We start from the raw sequence: 22,214 nt of genomic DNA, 5'->3' as shown, positions 1-22,214 counted from the left end.
TGTTAATTCACAATAAGGGTGTAATATAGCAATATATCCTAATAATTGTTAAAGGTATGTCTCAGGCCTATAATGAGGAAGAGGCCCTTTAGCAAGTGTGATTACCTAATGTAGAAGGGCTATAATACTATTACGCCATTCCTCCACATTGGAATGGTAGATCAGGATGTTCATTCCAGCCAATATTGGGCATTAAGCCCATCATAGTCTTCCCTGGAGTGCTCAACATTCGGATGTTCTAATACAGCATTATAGCCCAGTGACGAAGGCTATATCAGTCATTAAATGTGCCCTAACTCAGTTATAGGCCTCTGACATCAGGTCGAACAATAAGACATGCATTGCACTGCTGGAGTAGAAGGCCTATACCAATCATTACGGCACTAGCACAATATCATTTTCAACGGAGCTCCCAACACGCCAGTGTTCCAATGGGCTTCAATAAATTACTTTGTCTTACATTAATGTATCTAAATCCAGTATCAAAATAAACTTTGTTCGATCTAATTAAATAGACCATAAAAGTACAGTGAAGAGGGAAACAAATACATAGAAGTGCAATTAATATCCAGATATATCTAAAACAATCCATAATAAAAGTATTTCAAGTACAAACACTGTTGTGCTTTGACATGCCTAAAATCATGGCATCAGAATTAAAAACAGTACGGGCAGATTGACAAGACCCTTGCAACAACTTTACACTGCTGTTGCATCACTTCTGTGACGAGGCGTCGTCGTAAACAATGCGCCACGTTGCTACATATTTACAACGTGACGGATCTTGGGAGATGAGTCACATTGTAAAGCCCTGCGCTACATTATACCTGCTTCAGGTATAATATATGCAGGGTGGGCGTTCCGACGTAAGAAAGCCTCGTAAAAGTAACGCAGTGAATTCTACAAGATTTCACTGAGTCACTTTTATGATGCCACTGCGTAAAAAACCTAATGTCTGCATGAATCAGGCGTAAGGAGTGACGCAGCATAATAGAAATAGGCATTCCGAAGCATTGCTGAAGTTGCGTCGTGCTTGCAACATGACTCTAGCAATGCGTTTCCTTTACACCAATAGATGTGTCACGCATCTATCAATCCTTACGGTGTGCCGCATTGTAAATGCGATGCATCCATGGTGCTGCAAGGTTTTTTTGCTTGACGCAAATTAACTGGTGCATCTCTGCTGATATGCAGAGATGCACCAATTCTTGTAAATTTGCCCATACATATTCAAGTTCAGTTCACAAGAGAGAGAAAACAAAATCTTCAATCGAGGGTCCACTATGTGCTCCTACCAGTATGATCGTCACTTTCAAATATTTGAACTTCACTAAGGGGAGGGCCGATATACAAGCTCTAAAGCGCCGGGAAACCCTTTTTGGGTAGCTGTCGCGCTTTAAAAACTCAAAAAATAAATAAATAGCTATTAATTCAATTGGGGATGTGGGCCAGACACAATCAATCCGCACCGACCCGAAGACCACCCTCAGAGGCACCCTGATCTACCGACCCCTGGGACCACGCACACAATTCAGCGAGGACATTGCCGACTTCGTCAGCCCGCATGCCCTCCCCTCCGCTGACTACATCCTCCTGGGGGACCTCAACTTCCACCTGGAGAACAACAACGACCACAACACCACCACCCTGCTCGACAACCTCGCCAACCTTGGACTCAAGCAACTGGTGAGCACCCCCACCCACCTCGCCGGACACACACTCGACGCCATCTTCTTATCCAGCAAAGACATCGCTTTCAACCACGCCACAGAACTCCACTGGACGGACCGCAGCTGTGTCCACTTCACCTTCGAAAGAACGACGATCCACCACCACCAGCAACAGGTTGCCCGTAGAAGCTGGAACAAGATCACCACCGACCAGCTCGCCGCCTCCCTGAGCCAGCACCCTCCGGCCAGCTCAGCGAACCCCAGCCAGGCCGCCGACAACCTCACGAAGTGGATCAGCAACTGCGCAGACGTACTCGCCCCTATGAGGACCCCGCCCAGCAGACCCGGCAGCAAGAAAGCCCCATGGTTTACCGACGAACTCAAGAGCTCCAAGAAGAACTGCCGAGCCCTCGAGAAAGTCTGGAGAAAGGAACCCACACCGGACAACAGGACCACCCTCAAGCTCGCCACCCGGAAGCACCACCAACTGATCCGCGCCGCCAAGAAAACGGCTTTCAAGAACCGACTGGACAACAACGCACACAACTGCAAGGAACTCTTCAACATCGTGAAAGAGCTCTCCAACCCCAACGCCGGAAACAACAACATCACCCCATCGCAAGACCTCTGCAACTCCCTGGCCTCCTACTTCCACAACAAGATCACGGACATACACAACAGCTTCAGCACTCATCCGACCCACGCCACGACCACAGCAACGCCGCCGCCCACCACCCTCCGAGCCTGGACTCCGACGGTGGCGGCGATGAGGGCGGTCTCGGTGCTGTGGTTGGCTCGGAAGCCGGACTGTGAGGGGTCGAGGGATCCGTTCGTCTCGAGGAAGGCGGCCAGCTGTTTGTTGACGGTCTTCTCGATGACTTTGGCTGGAAACGGGAGTAGCGAGATGGGGCGGTAATTCTTGAGTTCGGTGGGGTCTGCTGTGGGTTTCTTGAGTAGAGCGCTGAGTTCGGCGTGCTTCCAGCTCTCGGGGAAGGTGGCGGTGTCGAAGGAGGTGTTGATGATGTCCCGCAGGTGGGGTGCGATGACAGCGTCGGCTTTGTTGAAGACGTGGTGAGGGCAGGGGTCGGTCGGAGATCTGGAGTGGAAGGAGTTCATCATGCGGACGGTGTCTTCGGTGCTGATCGGAGTCCAGGCTCGGAGGGTGGTGGGCGGCGGCGTTGCTGTGGTCGTGGCGTGGGTCGGATGAGTGCTGAAGCTGTTGTGTATGTCCGTGATCTTGTTGTGGAAGTAGGAGGCCAGGGAGTTGCAGAGGTCTTGCGATGGGGTGATGTTGTTGTTTCCGGCGTTGGGGTTGGAGAGCTCTTTCACGATGTTGAAGAGTTCCTTGCAGTTGTGTGCGTTGTTGTCCAGTCGGTTCTTGAAAGCCGTTTTCTTGGCGGCGTGGATCAGTTGGTGGTGCTTCCGGGTGGCGAGCTTGAGGGTGGTCCTGTTGTCCGGTGTGGGTTCCTTTCTCCAGACTTTCTCGAGGGCTCGGCAGTTCTTCTTGGAGCTCTTGAGTTCGTCGGTAAACCATGGGGCTTTCTTGCTGCCGGGTCTGCTGGGCGGGGTCCTCATAGGGGCGAGTACGTCTGCGCAGTTGCTGATCCACTTCGTGAGGTTGTCGGCGGCCTGGCTGGGGTTCGCTGAGCTGGCCGGAGGGTGCTGGCTCAGGGAGGCGGCGAGCTGGTCGGCGGTGATCTTGTTCCAGCTTCTACGGGCAACCTGTTGCTGGTGGTGGTGGATCGTCGTTCTTTCGAAGGTGAAGTGGACACAGCTGCGGTCCGTCCAGTGGAGTTCTGTGGCGTGGTTGAAAGCGATGTCTTTGCTGGATGAGAAGATGGCGTCGAGTGTGTGTCCGGCGAGGTGGGTGGGGGTGCTCACCAGTTGCTTGAGTCCAAGGTTGGCGAGGTTGTCGAGCAGGGTGCTGGTGTTGCGGTCGTTGTTGTTCTCCAGGTGGAAGTTGAGGTCCCCCAGGAGGATGTAGTCAGCGGAGGGGAGGGCGTGCGGGCTGATGAATTCGGCGATGTCCTCGCTGAATTGAGTGCGTGGCCCCGGGGGTCGGTAGATCAGGGTGCCTCTGAGGGTGGTCTTCGGGTCGGTGTGGATCTGGAAATGCAGGTGTTCGGCGGTGGTTAGGATGTTGTCGGTGCTGGTCGTGACACGGATGGTGTTCCTGTGGATGATGGCGATGCCTCCTCCCACCTGGTTGGCGGTGCGGTCCCTCCGGGTGATCTTGTAGCCCTCTGGGATGGCGATGGCGATGTCGGGCGCTGAAGAGGCGTTCATCCAGGTCTCCGTGAGGAAGGCGACGTCAGGGGCTGTGGTGTCTAGGAGGTTCCAGAGTTCGATGGCGTGTCTGTGGACGGAGCGGGTGTTGAGCAGGATGCACTTGAGGTGGTTGCTGCAGGTGTTCGGCTTGGCGGGTGCTGGTGCAGGGCAGGTCCGGATGCAGGTGAACTTGCAGGCGTGACAGCTGAAGGGTCCGTGGGAGCGACGTGGGGTGGCTCGGTAGCATCCTGGGGTTCGGCCGGTGTTGAGAGCGATGAGGGTGGCGGCGGTGTACGTCAGGCGGGTCGGTCGGGGTCCTCGTGGGCCAGGGGTCTTGGCACTGGGCGCGGTCCAGGCACGGACGGGCGTAGACGGGCTTACCTTTGGCGCGCCTTCGGCGCACAATCGGCGCGCCCGCTGCGCGTGACCGCTGCGCGTTCGCACGGTCGCCATATATGGCGAGTGCGCGGGGCGGAGCAGCTGGGAGGCGGGAGCGGGGAGGGTACACAAAGAAAAGGGGCGGGGCTAGCGGTGATGGCGGGAAGCGGGGAGCGGGGAGGGATGAGACGGGGACGGCAAAAAACGAAGGCAAAACAGGCACAAATGGGGGAAGAAAACAATTCAACAGAACAGCTTACAAGTCAATACAAATCGTATGACAACAACAGAGACAGGGACACAGGCCAGGAAGCTAGCACAGACCACGCCGCTCGGTGGCAGGGGGCGTGGTCACGCGGCAGAGCCGAGGCAGAAGGCGGGGAGGCACACGCAGCAGCTGGTGGCCGTGCGGCGCGGGGGTGTCCTAGAAGTAGGTCACACCTACGCATGCTACGGAAGATCTTCTGGTGGATCCCCACCGAGACCAGGAAGACCGTCACCCAGGCCCTCGTCACCAGCCGACTGGACTACGGCAACGCCCTCTACGCCGGTACCACCGCCAAGCTCCAGAAGAGACTCCAGCGGATCCAGAACGCCTCAGCCAGACTCATCCTCGACATCCCACGAACCAGCCACATCTCCGGACACCTGAGAGACCTGCACTGGCTCCCCGTCAACAAAAGAATCACCTTCCGTCTCCTCACCCACGCACACAAAGCCCTACACGATCAAGGCCCGAGCTACCTCAACAACCGAGTCAACTTCTACGCTCCCAAACGCCACCTCCGATCAGCCAACCACGCCCTCGCCGCCGTCCCCCGCATCCGAAGAGCGACAACAGGAGGAAGGTCCTTCTCCTACCTGGCCGCCAAGACCTGGAACTCCCTCACTCCCGACCTGCGCTTGACCCAAGACCACCTCTCCTTCAGGAAGAAGCTCAAGACCTGGCCGTTCGAGCAGTAACGGCACCCCCCACCCCTCCCCCCCAAGCGCCTTGATACCCTACGGGTAAGTAGTGCGCTCTATAAATGTCTTTGATTGATTGATTGAAGGTGTCAACCAGACATTAGCTGGGATCCTCCAACTTAGCGGGCTTAGTATGTGGACTATATCACAGGGCCTGTGACCAGACTCTCAGACATAAAAAAAGAGACCACTGTCCTATGCGAAGACGTGTGGTTAGAGGCATCAAATAACTAAAGAGCTGACAGTGCAATACATAAAAATTGGGTAAAACTCGTAGAGAGCCAAAGCTTGTCGAAACTCAAGTCTAAGGGACAAAGTGCAGATTCAAAGATGGAAACCCTCCTGGACAAGAGGCCCTGCACACAAGTGCAATAATATGAACATGGCATGGGAAGGAAAATCCACTATGTGGTCCAACCTTGTGTTATCATGGATCATGGGAAGGCCCAAAGGGATCTTCTGTGCTAGACCCCAGATTCCTTCTAATCTTTGTTACTGATCAGAGGTAAGTATATATAACTGCTATTTTTCCGTTAATTTCTAAACGTTGAAGGAAGTAAAGTGCCTGCATGCAATGTCTTAAAGAAAATGTATTCAAAAGGACTTTGATGGCACATGGTCTAGGTTTAGCATAGAAACTGCAAAAAACTTTACATGTAAGATACTTTGTGCTGAAATCAAATCAGAGGGACAGGGACCAAGGACATGCTCTCAGTTGTTACACTGGGCGAAAGCAACTAACTAACTGATTAAATAAATTAAGTCTAAACCTCAGAAGGAGGAAATTCCAGTGATGCTGGGTGGTGAGTAGCAAGAATGGCTGTGGTTCATCAATAGGCTATAACTTAGGCATAGAGTTCTTACGTTATCCCACCTTGCTGCCCCGCGCAATGGATAGCACACGTCACTCAGTGTCCTTTTGTTGAGGGAGAAGAAGAATGGAGGATTGTCAAACAGAACTGGTCTGGACAAAGCCGAGGCTATATCCTTAACCTCCCTCAACCAAGGGACTTCCATACTCTGATCCAATGACAGACAGGTCTTCAATGATCGATCTATTAAGTGTCAGTGATATGTTATTTTATGTTAATAACACTTATATAGCGCACAACTACCACCGGTCTCTAGGCGCTTCATTAGACCAGACTTGTCGCCACAACATATGAAGGTGAGTTTAAAATGTATCCTCCGAAGGGATTAGCCCTACCTCCTTCAGACAAATAAAAGTAGCTGTACATTGGGGAGGGAAAGCAAGTGATCGGGGAACCTGTTTTCAGTTAATTGTAGCCCAATAGCTTTGATGAAGCCCCAAACTCCGACCCTATAGGTGGCAACACTTAGGCATTTCGCCTGATAAATCGCTACCATATGGTGTACTGGCCTCCTGTCTAATTTAACAGCAAATCGGAAAAGGGCCGTAATACTCCTTGCATACTCGATGTTTCTGGGTACCAAGACCCAGTGTTGTTGAAGACCATACAAGATAACTAAAGTTGTTTCTAGCTTGAATGGGTTAGGTAGCCAAAACCTTTTTCTGAATTAACAGTTCATTTAACCCGTTTCGTGCTCGCGTCGGCCCACTCCCTCCCTGGTGCTGCGCACGACCGTTGACCGACGCAGCCCCGCCCACCTAATGGAATGCCCACACCACAACGGATTTTGCACCGCGGTAAACGGGTTAAAGCTAGAGGACATAACAAACGTTTTACTGATATTAACTTTAAGATGCAGCCCCTCCATAAAGTCTAGGCTGAAAGGCAGGTTATGGAGCACATTTTAAGCAGCAGTTTCATCAGTGAAAACGAAACCAGATTGTTCCGTTTTTTGCTCTCTTTTTCTAGATGAATAGTGATCAGCAGAACGGAGATATTTATGTCAAAATGTTTATGCCTTCCTTTAGTTAATTATAGTACAGTTAATTTCTCTGCAGGTTTCTACATATTGTTTTTTCTGGTGTTTATTAAACTGACTTTAATATCATTTTGCAACAAATTTCTAATTGCGTTTTGGTGTGTTTAATTGTGCACTACAGATGCTACTTTTATTCCTCATGTCGGCAAACATCCTGTCTCTTTTATACGAAAGACCAACACACCAAGCACTTATGCGATTTGTGGAAAGGGAGATGGTGTGACCATGCATTTTAAGGAATAAAGCACTGCCTGGCTTACAGCATAAAGGTACTGCAAGCCGCCTTGGACTTCCAAGACTTTATGAAGGAATTCAGCTTTCGGCCGTGTTCAAATGGTCAGGGGGTGCCTCGGTGGCTTGGAATATCCTTGAAATGTACACAGGGGGTGCTTTACTTCATATGTAAATATATGCTCTTTTCCAATCACAAGTGATCAGACAGTGCCACTGAGCATGCGTGGTAAATATGCAGAAAGTTCTGGCAGCTCTGGTGCTCTGCTTTGAAACTGATCATGCCCAGTGCTGTTGAGTACCCATTGATCAGCGACTATGAGAGTGAGAGTGAAAGGCAAAGCCGAGCACACCCGGGCGCCTGGCCTCATTCTACCGGAAGTGGGCGGTCATCCGTTCACCAGCTCTGCCAGCTGGCCACAGTCGAGCCTTGGCATCAGCCACTGCAGGTGCCCTGGGCGGGCTCCAGGAGAGGCCGAGAAATGACGGATCTAGGGAATGAGGGGCTTGATTTTTTCTAACATAGGTGATGGTGTCAGCATCTTTGTTAATGTGCGCTGTCAGTTAAAATGCATTTCAAAGACCCGTGGATTGGTCATCAGTTGTAATCTTGTTTGACAGTTTTTTCGCGTTTTAATTGTGTGTAACTTTACTGTGCAGTTTGCAAACTTCAATGTTTCTAGGCACCAGAGGCACTATAAACTCTGTAAAAGGAGAGTTTATAGTGCCTTTATAAAGAATGCAGAACGTGGACGAGATTTTGATGACAAAGGAAATCTGGGACCAGGTCTCACAGGAGAACCTCAGAGGAGCTTCGGTTCCTACATCTGTAGGTGGACATGTTACAAAGATGCTGATTTCTGCTTCTATGCCCTGGTGGATCTGAATGGCTTCCAGGACATGATTCACAAATTCAAAAATGTAGTCCCGTGAGTTTCTGCTTACATTTGGCAGAAAAGTTTGCCTTTTTTTGGAATTCACAAGAGAGTCCACAGAGAGCCTGGGAAGCTGAGCAAGTCGAGTTTCCAGGAGCGCATTCCAGGAGTAGTGAGCACATCAGAAACAGTGTTGTTTGTGTAAATCCCCTCTATAAATGGAGTGGTGAAGTATACAATTCTAGTAAAATTGAATTTGTATTTAACTCTATAGGGAGCATAGTCTTCCCTGCAGAAAAACACTTCTCACCAGTGTTGGGAGTATTCCCTTCCTGTTCGACCCTGAACTAAGAATAATTACTGTCCTTGACATGAGTAACTATCCAACCATCTTTACTGTTGATATGGGCACTGGATGAAATGGATAATGACAAACACTTGTGGAAGAAAAACTCTTCCACGAAATTTCTGGAACATTTATTCACCTGTGCAAGTTCATTCGCTCATCTTTTTCAGAGTGGGAATCCGCGTTCAGAAAATCACAACATTAAACTCACGAACCAGCTTATTTTTGCACCAATATTGAACTTAAGTCTGCAAATAAGTTCCTCACAATTGCCACATGGTCTGTTTTCGTGCTTTATAACATCCAGGACAGCAACAGTAACCAAACGCAGCCCTCCACTAGCCTCAACAGCGATGCATCGATCTTTTCGGGGATTAGATCAGGTTCTCCACTCAATTTTTTTAGAACACTGCAGTTAAATAATGCACTCTACAGCAGTGGTTCTTAACCTTTTGACTTCTGTGGACCCTCAGTGAATCATTACTAGAACCCAGGGACCCCCACTGAATCATTATTGAAATCTGGGGACCCCCACTGAATCATTACTAGAACCCAGGGACCCCCACTGAATCATTATTGAAATCTGGGGACCCCCACTGAATCAATATTGAAATCCGGGACCCCCACTGAGTCTTACTGGTATGAGGGTCCCGAGACTAAGCATTTTCGATTATTTGATCAACAAAACAATACAGAAATAAGCATTTATCAAGCAAATACACAAATCAAATATTTTATTTAATTCACGATTTAGGGTTTTCAAGTGCTGGAAGCCGTGTGTGGCTCTGAAGGACCATTCAGTACCCACTCCATGCCACCTTGATATTGCTAGCCAGCTGGATGCTGCTATATGGACAAGTTCAGATCTCCTGCCATTTGCCACCCTGCTCTCTAGAGTACATGTGCAGATATGCACATGCACCGAAGAGGAAGAAGCATAAGGGCACTTTATTGCACCTGCAAACACATCAGCAGTGATTGGAGTGACTGATCCCACCATAAAGCATGTACCCTTAACCCCATCCCTGCGGGGGTTATGCCCCCACGGTGTGGGGAGGCAGGGGTAAGCGCGGCGCCACGGTGCTCGTGACGAGACCAGGTCGTAATGAGTCATGGTGGAGCTGCGCTCCTGGCGGCCTGGTCTCGTCACGACCCCGCCCACTGATTAATTTGCCCGCACAGACGGGGAATTAACCGTGCGTGGGCGGAGCGCCGCCGTTATGACAACACCAGGTCATCATGAGCACAGCTCAACTGTGACTCATGATGGTCTGGTCTCGTCATGAGCATGGAAAAGGCTAAATATGTATGGGCGACGTTAGAACAGTCATGAAGTTAGGTGACCACCATTCTTTCCAGAATAGAAATAGGCAAGGATGTTCAACAAGTGATTGATAATCACCCAGGACTATAGGTGGTTTTGCTTGACCTGAAATGATGTCAGGTAATGAATTGCTCCCTGGGTTCAATTGATGGTGCACGAAAATAGTTGCTAATGCAGGCCACAGGTGTGACCTCAGTGCCCATGCAATCTGTGTCCATCCAAGAAGAAAATAGGCAATCTTTAAAACCTGTGATTGGCAAAAGACTGGCATATTCCTCGCTGATAGAGACAAGATAAAAGAGTGAGTGAAATAGAGAGAGAGCTGAGAAAACAGAAGTCATGTTGAGAACCTGATCTGAGATGCTGGAGATGCCTTGCTGGGACATTGGATATGTTCTTGATGAGAAAATTAATAGGAGTTTTACAAGGATTCTTGGAAGCTGCAGGAGAGGAATCTTGTTTACAAATTATTATAGAAGATTTACTCTATAAGAAATGCTTAGAGCATGCACACTGATACAGACGTATCAAATAGGGGCATTGCGGAGAAGCAAATAATTCCAACATGGTCTAGTTATTTTACATCAGTACCCAAGTAGTGGTACATTTACAAGGTGTAGTAACAAGGGCATCTGGAGTTAGACGCATAGGGCCCGATTCACAGAACTAACTTAAGACAAAATCCTAAACTTACTACTTTTGGTATTCACAGAAGTTAAGATTTTGTCTTACGTTTGTCTTAAGACAGACTTAAAACAGACTTAAGTTAGGATTTTGTCTTAAGTCTGTCTTAAGTCTGTCTTAAGACAAACTTCAGACAAAATCCTAACTTCTGTGAATACCAGAAGTAGTACGTTTAGGATTTTGTCTTAAGTTAGTTCTGTGAATCGGGCCCATAGTTGCTGGGTTGAGCCTTGATGGAAGAGAATAGTTCTGTGTTTCTTGCACACATGTAAGTGTTTGATTTTACCTCATGGGTCTGCAAGGAGGATGCTTCAGTCTTCTGGTACCTAATATTGTAGGAGTCATCCTGTTATCTGTGTGTTGATATATCTGCAATTTAGGATCTGACTGTATGGTTTTATGGTGGGAATGAACAGTTTGCATAGATAGTCTGGGCCTCATATTAGCATGATTATACATCACATGCCAATAGTTAGGTTTAAATGCATAGTAAATGTTAGGTTTATATGGTGTTTAACACTGAAAGAGAGGATGTGGACTAGTGAGTAAATTGTCGACCGCTGTTCATTGCCATGTTGGAAAAATAGTTATGCCCGATATTGAATAACCAAGAATGCATTAAATGTTCTAGTTCAGGCATTGAACGGTTCTGAGCTGGAGCTCAACCACATACTGGTCTGTTTCTAAGATGCATAATGTGCTACTGTTTACTTCGGTCCAGTTGTTTAAATGCTTGTTTTCCTCTGACAGGTCCATGGAAAGTGTGTGTGCCAGCACAACACAGCGGGAGATCACTGCGAGAGGTGTGCACCCCTGTACAACGACCTGCCGTGGAAACCCGGCGATGGAAAAACTGGGGAGCCCAATGAATGCCAAAGTACGTTGGATCACTTCTTCCCTTCTATAGTTATTGTTCATCCACTGTCTCAAAGATGATGCCATGCCTGCTTAAATTCTCTGCTAAGAGGACACTTGTAGCTTAACTGGGCTGTTCATTTGCACAGAATACACTGCAGGAAGTTAATGTAAGTGTTCTGTCAGTCTGTGCACTTCTGTTTACCTAAGCAATTAGTTAAAATCTACTAGAAATTAGAAACGTTAAATCAGGTGTTGGAGGCTGCACCAAGTAGCTCATAAAGTAGTGGTTTAAGTATAATATTGTGAACAAATGGAGACACATGCCTTTTGGAAATGCCAACCTACCAGCTCCACCTCAAGGCGCCTTTAATGAAGTTGACTTCCTGTATGGAGTTAATTATGAACACTAATGACTAGAAGGGATTTTTCAATGTAAAAGATGGTCATGGTTTGTGTATAGTCTATCTATAGCAAAACTCTGTAGACATGTTCCCATGCTTTGCACTGTGTTTGCTGACTTGAAAGGCTCCTTTCATATCCTGGTAACTATGGCTGTGTTCGCCCTTCCTACTCTGTATAGCACAAGGGATGACAATCTCATGTGAGAGATGGCACTGGTGTTTCATTGTGTCCTCTCTTTTCACTGAAAAGTCGGTGAGCAATCCTTCCAAAGACACAATGTGTAACCTCTGCATCAAAACGAACAAATTATTTAGAATTTGGACAACAATTGTATCTTTCGAGTTAAGCTGCTGGGTACCTTTTCAGCGGCTGCACCGCTCTGAGCCGCGGGCTGTGTTGCCCTGGTGGAGCACGCCCATGCCTTCTGCCTGCAGGGGTGGGGTTTAGGCAGACAGTGGCCTTGCTGGAGGACACAGGGGCAGATCAGGCTGAGTCCTTTCTCTGGCATTCACTTCTAACTCTATGCTAGGTCACGCAAGGGCTTCTTGGGTGAGTCGACTCGCTTGGTGTGCGGCATCTCTGAAAAGCTTCACACAGTCGATTAGTTCTTTTGTGTTTTTGTTGTGGTGCCACTACAGTGATTGTCAGAAATTAGTCTGCAAAACATAATTTTGTTTTTGAAATAAACCGGCAGTCAACTATTCCAGGCCATATTTTCTTTGTTGGAAGGGGTTCCATGAAGCTGCGTTAGTTTGTTAGCGCTTCCCAAGGAACACGGTGAACCAGAACAAGTTCTTCTTGTGTCACAATTGCTTCCAGGCTTGTTGCTTGCTCGTTGGACTCCTTGGTTTCTTCTTGCTCAGCTCTTCCCTGTTCAGCCTTGAATTTCACCTTAGAGACTCCTGGTCATCTTGTCATCTGTCCTGTTTATTTGGTAGTTTATTTATAAGGATCACACATTTTTCCTTTCTCCATATTTTTCCTTCAGCTTCACCTCTTAGCTTTTTTTTTTTAGTTTGAGTTTATTGAATATTAAAGAAAAACATGAACAGAAGCAGGAATGAAAAAATAGACAATATGATAACTCATTAAACTATACAATATTAATAAAGATGATGGAATTGCATATGTTAAATAGAAGGCACCTCTTAGCTTTTTAAGACCTGGATCCTAGGGTTGTGGCTAAAGGCATCAGGACCTACCTTTACGTCAAAATGTACCAGAAGCCATCGCTCTGCAGACCAGCCCTTGACATTTACATTAGTTATTTGTAAAGCTCAAATGAATTGCTCTTCAAACACACTTAGTTAAATTAATATTTTTATATGAATCTGAGGTTAGTAGATCACCACTCCTTTTTCATTCTTGATAATTGAAGATTATGGCCATGATAATGTGAAATACAGCTCATCTCCATCAATTTAAAAAGAACTCCTATGTGCACAGTAAATGCACGTATTCAGGGACAAAAATAATGGCAGTTCATTAACATAATTGTATTTCGGAGGTCTTCTATTATATAATAATATTTTAAGAAACTAATTGTACATTACAGTAATTCCAAATTAAAGCAATATACATTAACATCGCAACAATAACAACAAATTAAAAAAGATATGATTGAATTTGTTCATAAATAATTATAAGTATTCACAATGTTTCACGGAAAGATAATAACTTCTGATTGAAAAAAATAACATCATACAAAAACAAATAAAGCAAATGAGTTCGAATAAAATAAATAGTAAATAAAGTTAAAATATTTCAAACATTTTAAACAAACACAAATTTAAAAACATATAAATGAAACACATAAAATATATACTTTTCTCTAAAAACAAAGCATAGATACAAATCTAATGATCGTCTGCAAGCCAATGCCCTGACCTCATAAACATCTCTTTAACTAACAAATTACATTGCTGTCTCCTAACAAATTACATTGCTGTCTCCCAAACTATGAAAATCCTTAAATTAATAAATACCTGTGTGTTTATCAAAAAGATCATACAGCTAAACTATCTCTTGAGTTACATGTAGACTCGGGCATAATTTTAATTACGCTGGTGTAACTGGAGTAATTTCCGTAATTCAACTTTACCCTTTGACGGGGAATTACTAATAATAATGCGATTACACATGCTTGCGTAATTAAAATTAATTTGGGGGAAAATAATGTTACCATAAATTTAGCAAGTGCGAGAACCTGCGAGTGGCCGCTCATGCTTGCCATTTGTGTTCTGCTGCATTTAGCGCCATTTGACGCAAAAAGCATCCTCGTGCCCATTTGGATGAGTGGGCGCATTTGGCGCTAAGAGAGTGGTGCTAAATGACGGGAGCAAGTTGGGGGTAAAAGTCTTCACCAACAGCACATTTAACGCTATCTCTTAGCACAAAAGGCATACTTGCGCCCATTTTGGAAGATGCAGGGGGTAAATTGGGTGACAATCTTACCCCAAGACACATTTCCAGAGTGCCTCCTTGCACTTGCTACTAGTTTTCTGTCACATTTAGCATTATTTCCTAGAGCAAAATGCAATCCTGTGCCCATTTTGGATGCAAGAGAGGCATTTTTACATTAAGAAATAGCGCTAAAGGCAGAATTACTCATCTCGCAGAATTAGACATACTCTCATGGAATTTTTAAATGATTCTGAGTGATTAAGTTATGCTGAATTACCCCTAGTTACATATTTAAATGAATGCAATTCTTTTTTTCTATTGGGCTATGAATTTGGCAATCATGTATAAAGTTCCCCAGGGAGTTAAACATAAGGAGGCCAATTTCAATATCTGAACATCCAGTTGGAACTAATTGTTCGATCCCGATCTGGACTCTTCATATGATTGTATCACACCAATTTTAGAAGAGATTTATAGTTGTTGACACAACAATTTACTTTAAAAGATTGATATGAATCCGGATACCAGACGACCGCACACACACACGACGGACTCGCCGAATTTAAGGCGTTACCTGTTGATCTCTTGCTACTCTTTACTGGATCCATATATGAAAGGATGTATAATTAAATCCGCGAACTTTTTAATTATAAATCTGACTATCTGTACACCGGCCAGGACGGATGAGACCATTAATATAGGAACGCACTGCGCAAAGCCCTGAAGAAGTCCGGTCTCGGACGAAACGCGTTGGCTATTTTTTATCTGCGAGTGTTTCAATCAATAAAGAGAACATAACGAAGAAAAATTGACTTGTACCAATTCCTTGGGAGAACAGTTTGACTTTACCGTAGTTATAACATGAATGTTGATTGAATACTAACATTGTGTTTGCTATACAGCCTTTTGGTGTGCGAGGTCAACTTGTGTAAATAGATATACAGAACAAATTCATTTGTTCTAAATTGGGTTCTAGGGGGTTGTAGCCCAGACCATTCGCACCCTTGCTTTGAGTAACTGTTGGGAATCTGACGTGTGGTGCGGCACTTAAAGCCCCAATCCCCTTTCTTGATGTGATAAAAGATTGATATGAGGCAAAGTCATTGGTTTGCCAAAGATCAATGGACTGGTTTTAGGTCTATGCTCGGATTGGTCTTTATAAATATTTGTTTCCGTATGTGGATCTTTTAGCTTGGTTTTTTTTGTATGTATCATTTTAATTTGTGGTAATGTTTATTTTCTACATTTTAAATGCTTTAACATATTATTGTAATTAGATTGCTTTGCTTTCAAACTTTAGAGAGTGTGTGCATACTAGATTCAAACAATCTAGACAAACAATAATGGGCATATTAGCTCCGCTTTTTACATTGATTAAACAACAATTTGAGGATTGCTTACTACTATATCCCATAAGTTATATGCTTATCTATGACATCATTAACATTGCTTAAACATTAATATATACACCATTTTCATTCAGGATTACCCTGCTGTGTAACTTTGCTATTATATTATATAGAAAGAGATTTTAAAACCACCATATTAATGAAATACCTGCATGTGTGCTTGCACATACTCCTTTGACTTGTACTGAATATGTGATGATTATGAAAAACTTTTTTAAATAACTTTTGATTAATTCAAGTAATTAAAAAAAGACAAATAAATAGCTAGCTGCCTTTTTTAGTTAATGTTTTAAAAGGTAAAAGTTTTTGCTAGGTGAAATATGTACAAGATAATTATTATGTTGAAAAATGTCAAGTTCACCTGTGTTTCTCTTCAGAAGTTGAATAAGTGGTTTGTTCCCTGTTGCTTTTAGCCCTTACCGCATTTTTTAAAAAAAATCAGTCTTTAATCATTTTACATTAACCTATATCAATTTTTTTATTTAACTAAACATACACAATGAAACTCTGTTTCAACTTACAAATGAAAGGATTCCTCAGGGTCGGACGCAATTTTATACAAGCATTACCTAAGTGTAGTGACCGTGGATCAAATCAACTGGACAAGAAAAGATGGAGAGCAATAAAAAGTAATGAGGGTAGAGAATTGTTAAATGGCAAATGGAGACAGAGAACTCAGCCACATGGTCTCCGAACTGCCCATTGGTTGAATGATAAATAAACAGATAATGTAATTTAACCCGTTAATTGCTGCCGTCGGCCAACGGCTGTCGCGAGCACTACCCTGCACAATAGAACGCCCGCAGCGCGGTGGATTTTGCACCGCGCTAAACGGGTTAAATAGATAAGTTGGGTTGCACATGCCCCCAGGTTAATGAAATGGGATACACTGTTGTTCCTAATGAAAAGAGAGCTCAGCATGTTGTTGTGGTTCAGGTAGTGCCTGATCACGAATAGCCTGGTGTTCCTGCACCCGGCCTTCTCAGGTGTGGAAACACAAGAACTGATTTTTTACCTGGCAGCAATTATGGGCAGTACATTCACAATAGACTTTGGCTGTATTAAAAGCCAAGACTTGTCCCACGGTTCCTACCAAGCTTTTTCTTTGGCAAAATGATTCTTCCTTTTCCACCACTGGCTCTCATAGGCTCCTATCTGAATCCCCACAGGAAGCTACTGCTTCAATTCGACACCTGCTTAAAGCAAGTAGGGCATACCAGTAGTAGGGTATGATACCTTCACTTCAAACCTGGCCTTAAATTTGACAGCTCCGGCCAGGAATCCTAGCCTTAAATGTGATGATTCTAGTCTTAAATATGACAGGTCTAGTCTTAAACTTCTGTCGGGTAATTTGACATCTCTGGCTGGAAACCCTGGCCTTAAATTTTGACAGGGCCTGGGCGCAGGCTGGTGGCCTTAAACAGGCCTGGTTTTAAAAGGGGGGTGACATGTAGGGATATTCCCAAGAAGTAACAGGTATGGATGCAAAACATGAGGCAATTGTGTATATGTTTAAAAGTGCATAGGAAAGTGGGTGCATGTAGGCTGGAAATGTCTGTGCATGTTTAAAACTGGGGTCTGTATATGTTTTAAAAGTGTATAGGAAAGTGCGTGCATGTAGGCTGGAAATGTCTGTGCATGTTTAAAACTGGGGGTTGCAGACAGCTGCTGAGCAGGCCTGAGTCCCCAGCCCCAGTGTGTGGAAGGTGTTTTTTTATGTTTGAAAAAAGGGTCTTTCTGTAGAAGTAACTGATTGTAACAGGGGCGCTTTAAATGTAGTTGTGGGGAAACACATAGGATGTTTTAAAAAGCACAAACCAGGGTCTTTCTGTAGAAGTAACTGATTGTAAAAGGGGAGCTTTAAATGTAGTTGTTGGGAAACACATAGGATGTTTTAAAAAGCACAAACCAGGTTCACTTTTCCCAGGAAGGCTTGGGCCTTGTTTTTTTCAACATTTGTAATTTTTCTGTTCCTTTTGTGAAGCGCTCTGACGCCTTCGGGTAAAGTCCGCGCTATATAAAAGCGCATAAATAAATGTAACTTACACAAGACTGCTGTGCAAGGCCCGCCCCGTCAGTGATGAGTTGGTGCAGGCCTTGCGCAGCAGCCCCGGCGAAGCACTCAGCCGCCATGCCGCCGCTGACCCGAGGGATCCACGTGGGCTGTTTGGGAATGCCCCAGGACCCTGCAGAGGACCAGCACGACCCCGGAGACAGCCTCACAACACCCCCGAGCAGCGCCATCTGCAAGCGGGTTCGGGGGCATTTTAGAAAGAAAAAGCGGCAAAACTCGGGCCACGGAGGCCCCGGGACACACAGAGCCAGCCCCCACAACACCCCCGAGCAGCACCTTGTGCAAGCGGGCTCGGGGGCATTTTTTAAAAAAAATGCAACACAGAGCGGCATTCGGGGCCCTGAGCCCCAGGACACCAGGACCCTCGCACCCCCCGAGCAGCGCCTGCCGCAAGCGGGCTCGTGGGGCATTTGTTTGTAAAATAAAATAAGCAGCTCAAGGGCCCCAGGAGCCACGAGGACACCAGGAACACATCACCCGCCCCCCTCCCCCCTCCCCCCGAGCAGCGCCATGGAGAAGCGGGCTCGGGCTTATTTTAAAAGGGCCTCATACCCCTAAACCCCAGGACCATGGAGCCCACCCCCAGAGCCCCCTCAGCGCCACGCATACTGAAGGACCCCATGCAGACTCTCTTTTAAGGATCCAGACCCATACTTCACACCCTCAAAACAACGGCTTGGTGAGTACAACAATGCATTATTTATTTTCATATGTATGCAATGTATATTATTTAAAGACCCTCTGGTAAGCTTGCAATACCAACACCTCAAAGCCTTTAACATTTATTAGCATTAAATGTTCAGCATCCTGGTAAAATGTTTCTATGCTCTGTAAAATACACGTTTCCCCCTCTGCATGTACCCTCCTAAGGCCTACAACATTATGCCCCTTAAATACAAACACTGCAAACTCTGCGCCAGCCCAACAACACCTCCTCTATTAACATTAAATACATACACACATAGCTTTAAACTCAAACCTTCAACATCACCTTTATTCTTTTTAAATATATTTACATTACATTTCACGTCTTGTAAAAAACTTCATTGGCACCATTATTCACATTAAACATGTTGCAGCGCCTTAAACATTAACAGTTTACAAAGTACTATTTAGCATTTTCAAAACTACAGTTTTGTATACTTTAAATACCACATACACATACATCCTTGCGCCATGCTTTATTTACCTTCCTTAAATTGTCACAGGCGGCTTCATTTTAGGAGAAGTTGCTCAGGTCCATTCTTGCCTTAAGATCCAAGGGTTGGCGCTGTGACTCCAAGACAATCCACTCGCTCCCCAAGGGTGTTGAAGGGCTTGTTGGTGCAGAAATCCTCAAAGTGCAGCAAAAAACAATCCAGGCCAGTCACTCCCAAAGTTTTTTGAATGGGTTGTTGGTGCAGGAAATCCATAAGGTGCAGAACAATCCACGCATGTCGCTCCCAATTGTTTTTTTCAATGGGTGTTTGGGCAGTGTTCCTTAAAGGGAACCTTTTCTATCCTTGTACAGTTTATGCTGTATACATCTGTTACTTAAACTCTTGGTCTATCTGTGCTGAGCCGGTGCTGGGGTGGCCATCGCAAACATATCTAAATCTTCTAGACACTTTTATAATGGGCCTCATATGTTAAAGCTGTTTGGTCCTGCTCCTGGGAAGGTGGGACCCCCGGGAACAGGCTCTTGTCCCAGCATTAAACCCATCACATGTCATCTTTGCAGCCAGAGTCATCAAGTTTGGGCCTAAACTGACATCTTTCCAGCCAGAGTCATCAAGTTTGGGCCTAAACTGTCAAAATTCCTGCCAGCATGTCACGTATGGGACATGGGGCTTTGGGGGTGTGTGAATTACATCCTAACAGTTGGCACCCTGTTTCAGGTTCTCATGGGAAGATTTGCCTCTACACGACATCTGTCTTTTTTAACATCTCAAAGCTCAGGGTTGCTGTGGTTTATTATTTTATAACAGGCCCAAGCCTTCCTGGGAAAAGTGAACCTGGTTTGTGCTTTTTAAAACATCCTATGTGTTTCCCAACAACTACATTTAAAGCTCCCCTTTTACAATCAGTTACTTCTACAGAAAGACCCTGGTTTGTGCTTTTTAAAACATCCTATGTGTTTCCCCACAACTACATTTAAAGCGCCCCTGTTACAATCAGTTACTTCTACAGAAAGACCCTTTTTTCAAACATAAAAAAGCACCTTCCACACACTGGGGCTGGGGACTTAGGCCTGCTCAGCAGCTGTCTGCAACCCCCAGTTTTAAACATGCACAGACATTTCCAGCCTACATGCACGCACTTTCCTATACACTTTTAAAACATATACACACCCCAGTTTTAAACATGCACAGACATTTCCAGCCTACATGCACGCACTTTCCTATGCACTTTTAAACATATACACAATTGCCTCATGTTTTGCATCCATACCTGTTACTTCTTGGGAATATCCCTACATGTCACCCCCCTTTTAAAACCAGGCCTGTTTAAGGCCACCAGCCTGCGCCCAGGCCCTGTCAAAATTTAAGGCCAGGGTTTCCAGCCAGAGATGTCAAATTTCCCGACAGAAGTTTAAGACTAGACCTGTCATATTTAAGACTAGAATCATCACATTTAAGGCTAGGATTCCTGGCCGGAGCTGTCAAATTTAAGGCCAGGTTTGAAGTGAAGGTATCATACCCTACTACTTCCGGTTGCTGAGAATCTCCACCTTGCATTCCACCTATCTCGCACACACTACTTCCACAAATTTAAGGTAATTATGGCAAATAGATCACAAATTCTATAGAATGTGTTGAGGGTGTTTCCCCCCAGGACCCCAGAGTGGCAAACTGGGGATTACTACATTTCATAACAGCTTCTCCCTTAAGCCTCAAGTTAAAGCTTTGACAGTCACCTGTTTTGGCATCATGCAGTCCCAAAATAAATGTCTTCCCTTATTGTCCTTTGCAGCAAAAAAATTGGTCATTCAGGCTCTGATAACCTCCAGAATAGATTTTGGCAATGCCTTATACTTGGGACTACCAGAACATCTGCTGGATAGGCTCCAAGTGGTCCAAAAGGCAGCTGCTCGCCTTCTGTTAAATGTGCCAGCGAGAACACAGAACTTGCCCTATTTGCTCCCCTTATACTTGCTGCCCATGAGGAAAAGAGTTTGGTTTATGGTTCGTGTTCTAGTGCATGGTGCTCTGTATCAAACTGGGGCTTCTTATCTCAGAGCCAGATTTTGATTTTATAATCTTCCCAGAAAGTTGAGATCTGCTGACAAACGTTTGGTAGTAATCCCCAGAATTCAGCGGGCAAGAGCAGTTGCAAGGTCTTTCACTTATCTGAATACCCCTCAAGATGGAAGCAAGCCTCCATCCTACCCTTGCTAACAAAACCCAATCTAGACATCACTGAGATGAACAATTATCGCCCAATTGCCAGACTCCCCCTCCCGGCCAAAATAATAGAAGGCTACCTGAACACACAACTTAGTTCCTTCTTAAAATCAGCAGATGTACTTGATTCCTCCCAGCACGGATTTCGAGAGGAGCACAGTACGGAATCCGCCCTGATTAAATCCATGGAAGATATCAGGCTGGTGATGGATGCAGGGGGCAGAGCGGCCCTGATTCTACTGGACCTTTCTGCGGCCTTCGATACGGTCCACCATAAACTATTGGTGGACCGGTTGAGGGCCTGTGGAATTCAGGGAAAGGCGCTAAAAATCCTTCAAGCCTTCCTATCTGATAGATCCCAGACAGTGGCACTGGGCAGCTACGAATCACGCCCTTTTGTACTTCCCTGTGGTGTCCCCCAGGGGTCTTCTTTAAGCCCAACCCTTTTCAATGTGTATGTCTCTACCCTCGCCCCGGTAATTCGATCGTTCGGCTTTCAACTCACGGCATACGCCGATGACACACAGATTGTGGTGTCCCTTCTTCCCGGCAACACTGAAAACACCGCAGACAGATTTAGAAACTGCATGTCTGAAGTAGGCCGTTGGATGGCTCAAAGCTGCCTTAAGCTAAACTCCTCAAAGACCGAGGTCCTGCTCTTTGGTGCCAAAGATAACTTCTGGTCCCCGAGATGGTGGCCAGACGAAATGTGACCTCTCCCAGAGCCGGTGGATAAAGTGAAGAATCTCGGGATTCTGGTGGACTCCACCCTGACTTTCAAATCCCAGGTGAATGCCCTCTCCTCCTCTCTCCACTTTACACTTAAAACCATCAGAAAAATTCTACCATATTTGGAGAAGAAACATAGGAAAACCATTGTCACAGGTCTAGTGCTTTCACGCCTAGACTATTGCAACAGCCTGATGCTAAACGCCCAGCAGAGCGTACTCAACAAACTCCAACTACTGCAAAATGCAGCCGCCCGCCTAATCACTGACACACCCAAATTTTCCTCGGTATCCCAAGATCTGG

General features: G+C 45.6%; 1 protein-coding gene across 1 annotated transcript in view; it reads left to right on the top strand.

The window, feature by feature from the left end:
• The window catches only part of LOC147693022 (netrin-4-like), a 168,887-nt gene that overhangs the window by 44,048 nt on the left and 102,625 nt on the right, over positions 1-22,214 (top strand). The window contains exon 3 of the mRNA XM_086939264.1: positions 11,404-11,530. Coding sequence (XP_086795390.1) covers positions 11,404-11,530 — 127 coding nt within the window. The remainder of the gene's footprint in view (positions 1-11,403; positions 11,531-22,214) is intronic.

This window comes from Lissotriton vulgaris, chromosome 9, assembly GCF_964263255.1.
Source record: "Lissotriton vulgaris chromosome 9, aLisVul1.2, whole genome shotgun sequence".
Taxonomy (NCBI): domain Eukaryota; kingdom Metazoa; phylum Chordata; class Amphibia; order Caudata; family Salamandridae; genus Lissotriton; species Lissotriton vulgaris.
Note: the sequence above shows the minus strand (reverse complement) of the source record. Positions and strands in the feature narration are given on the sequence as shown.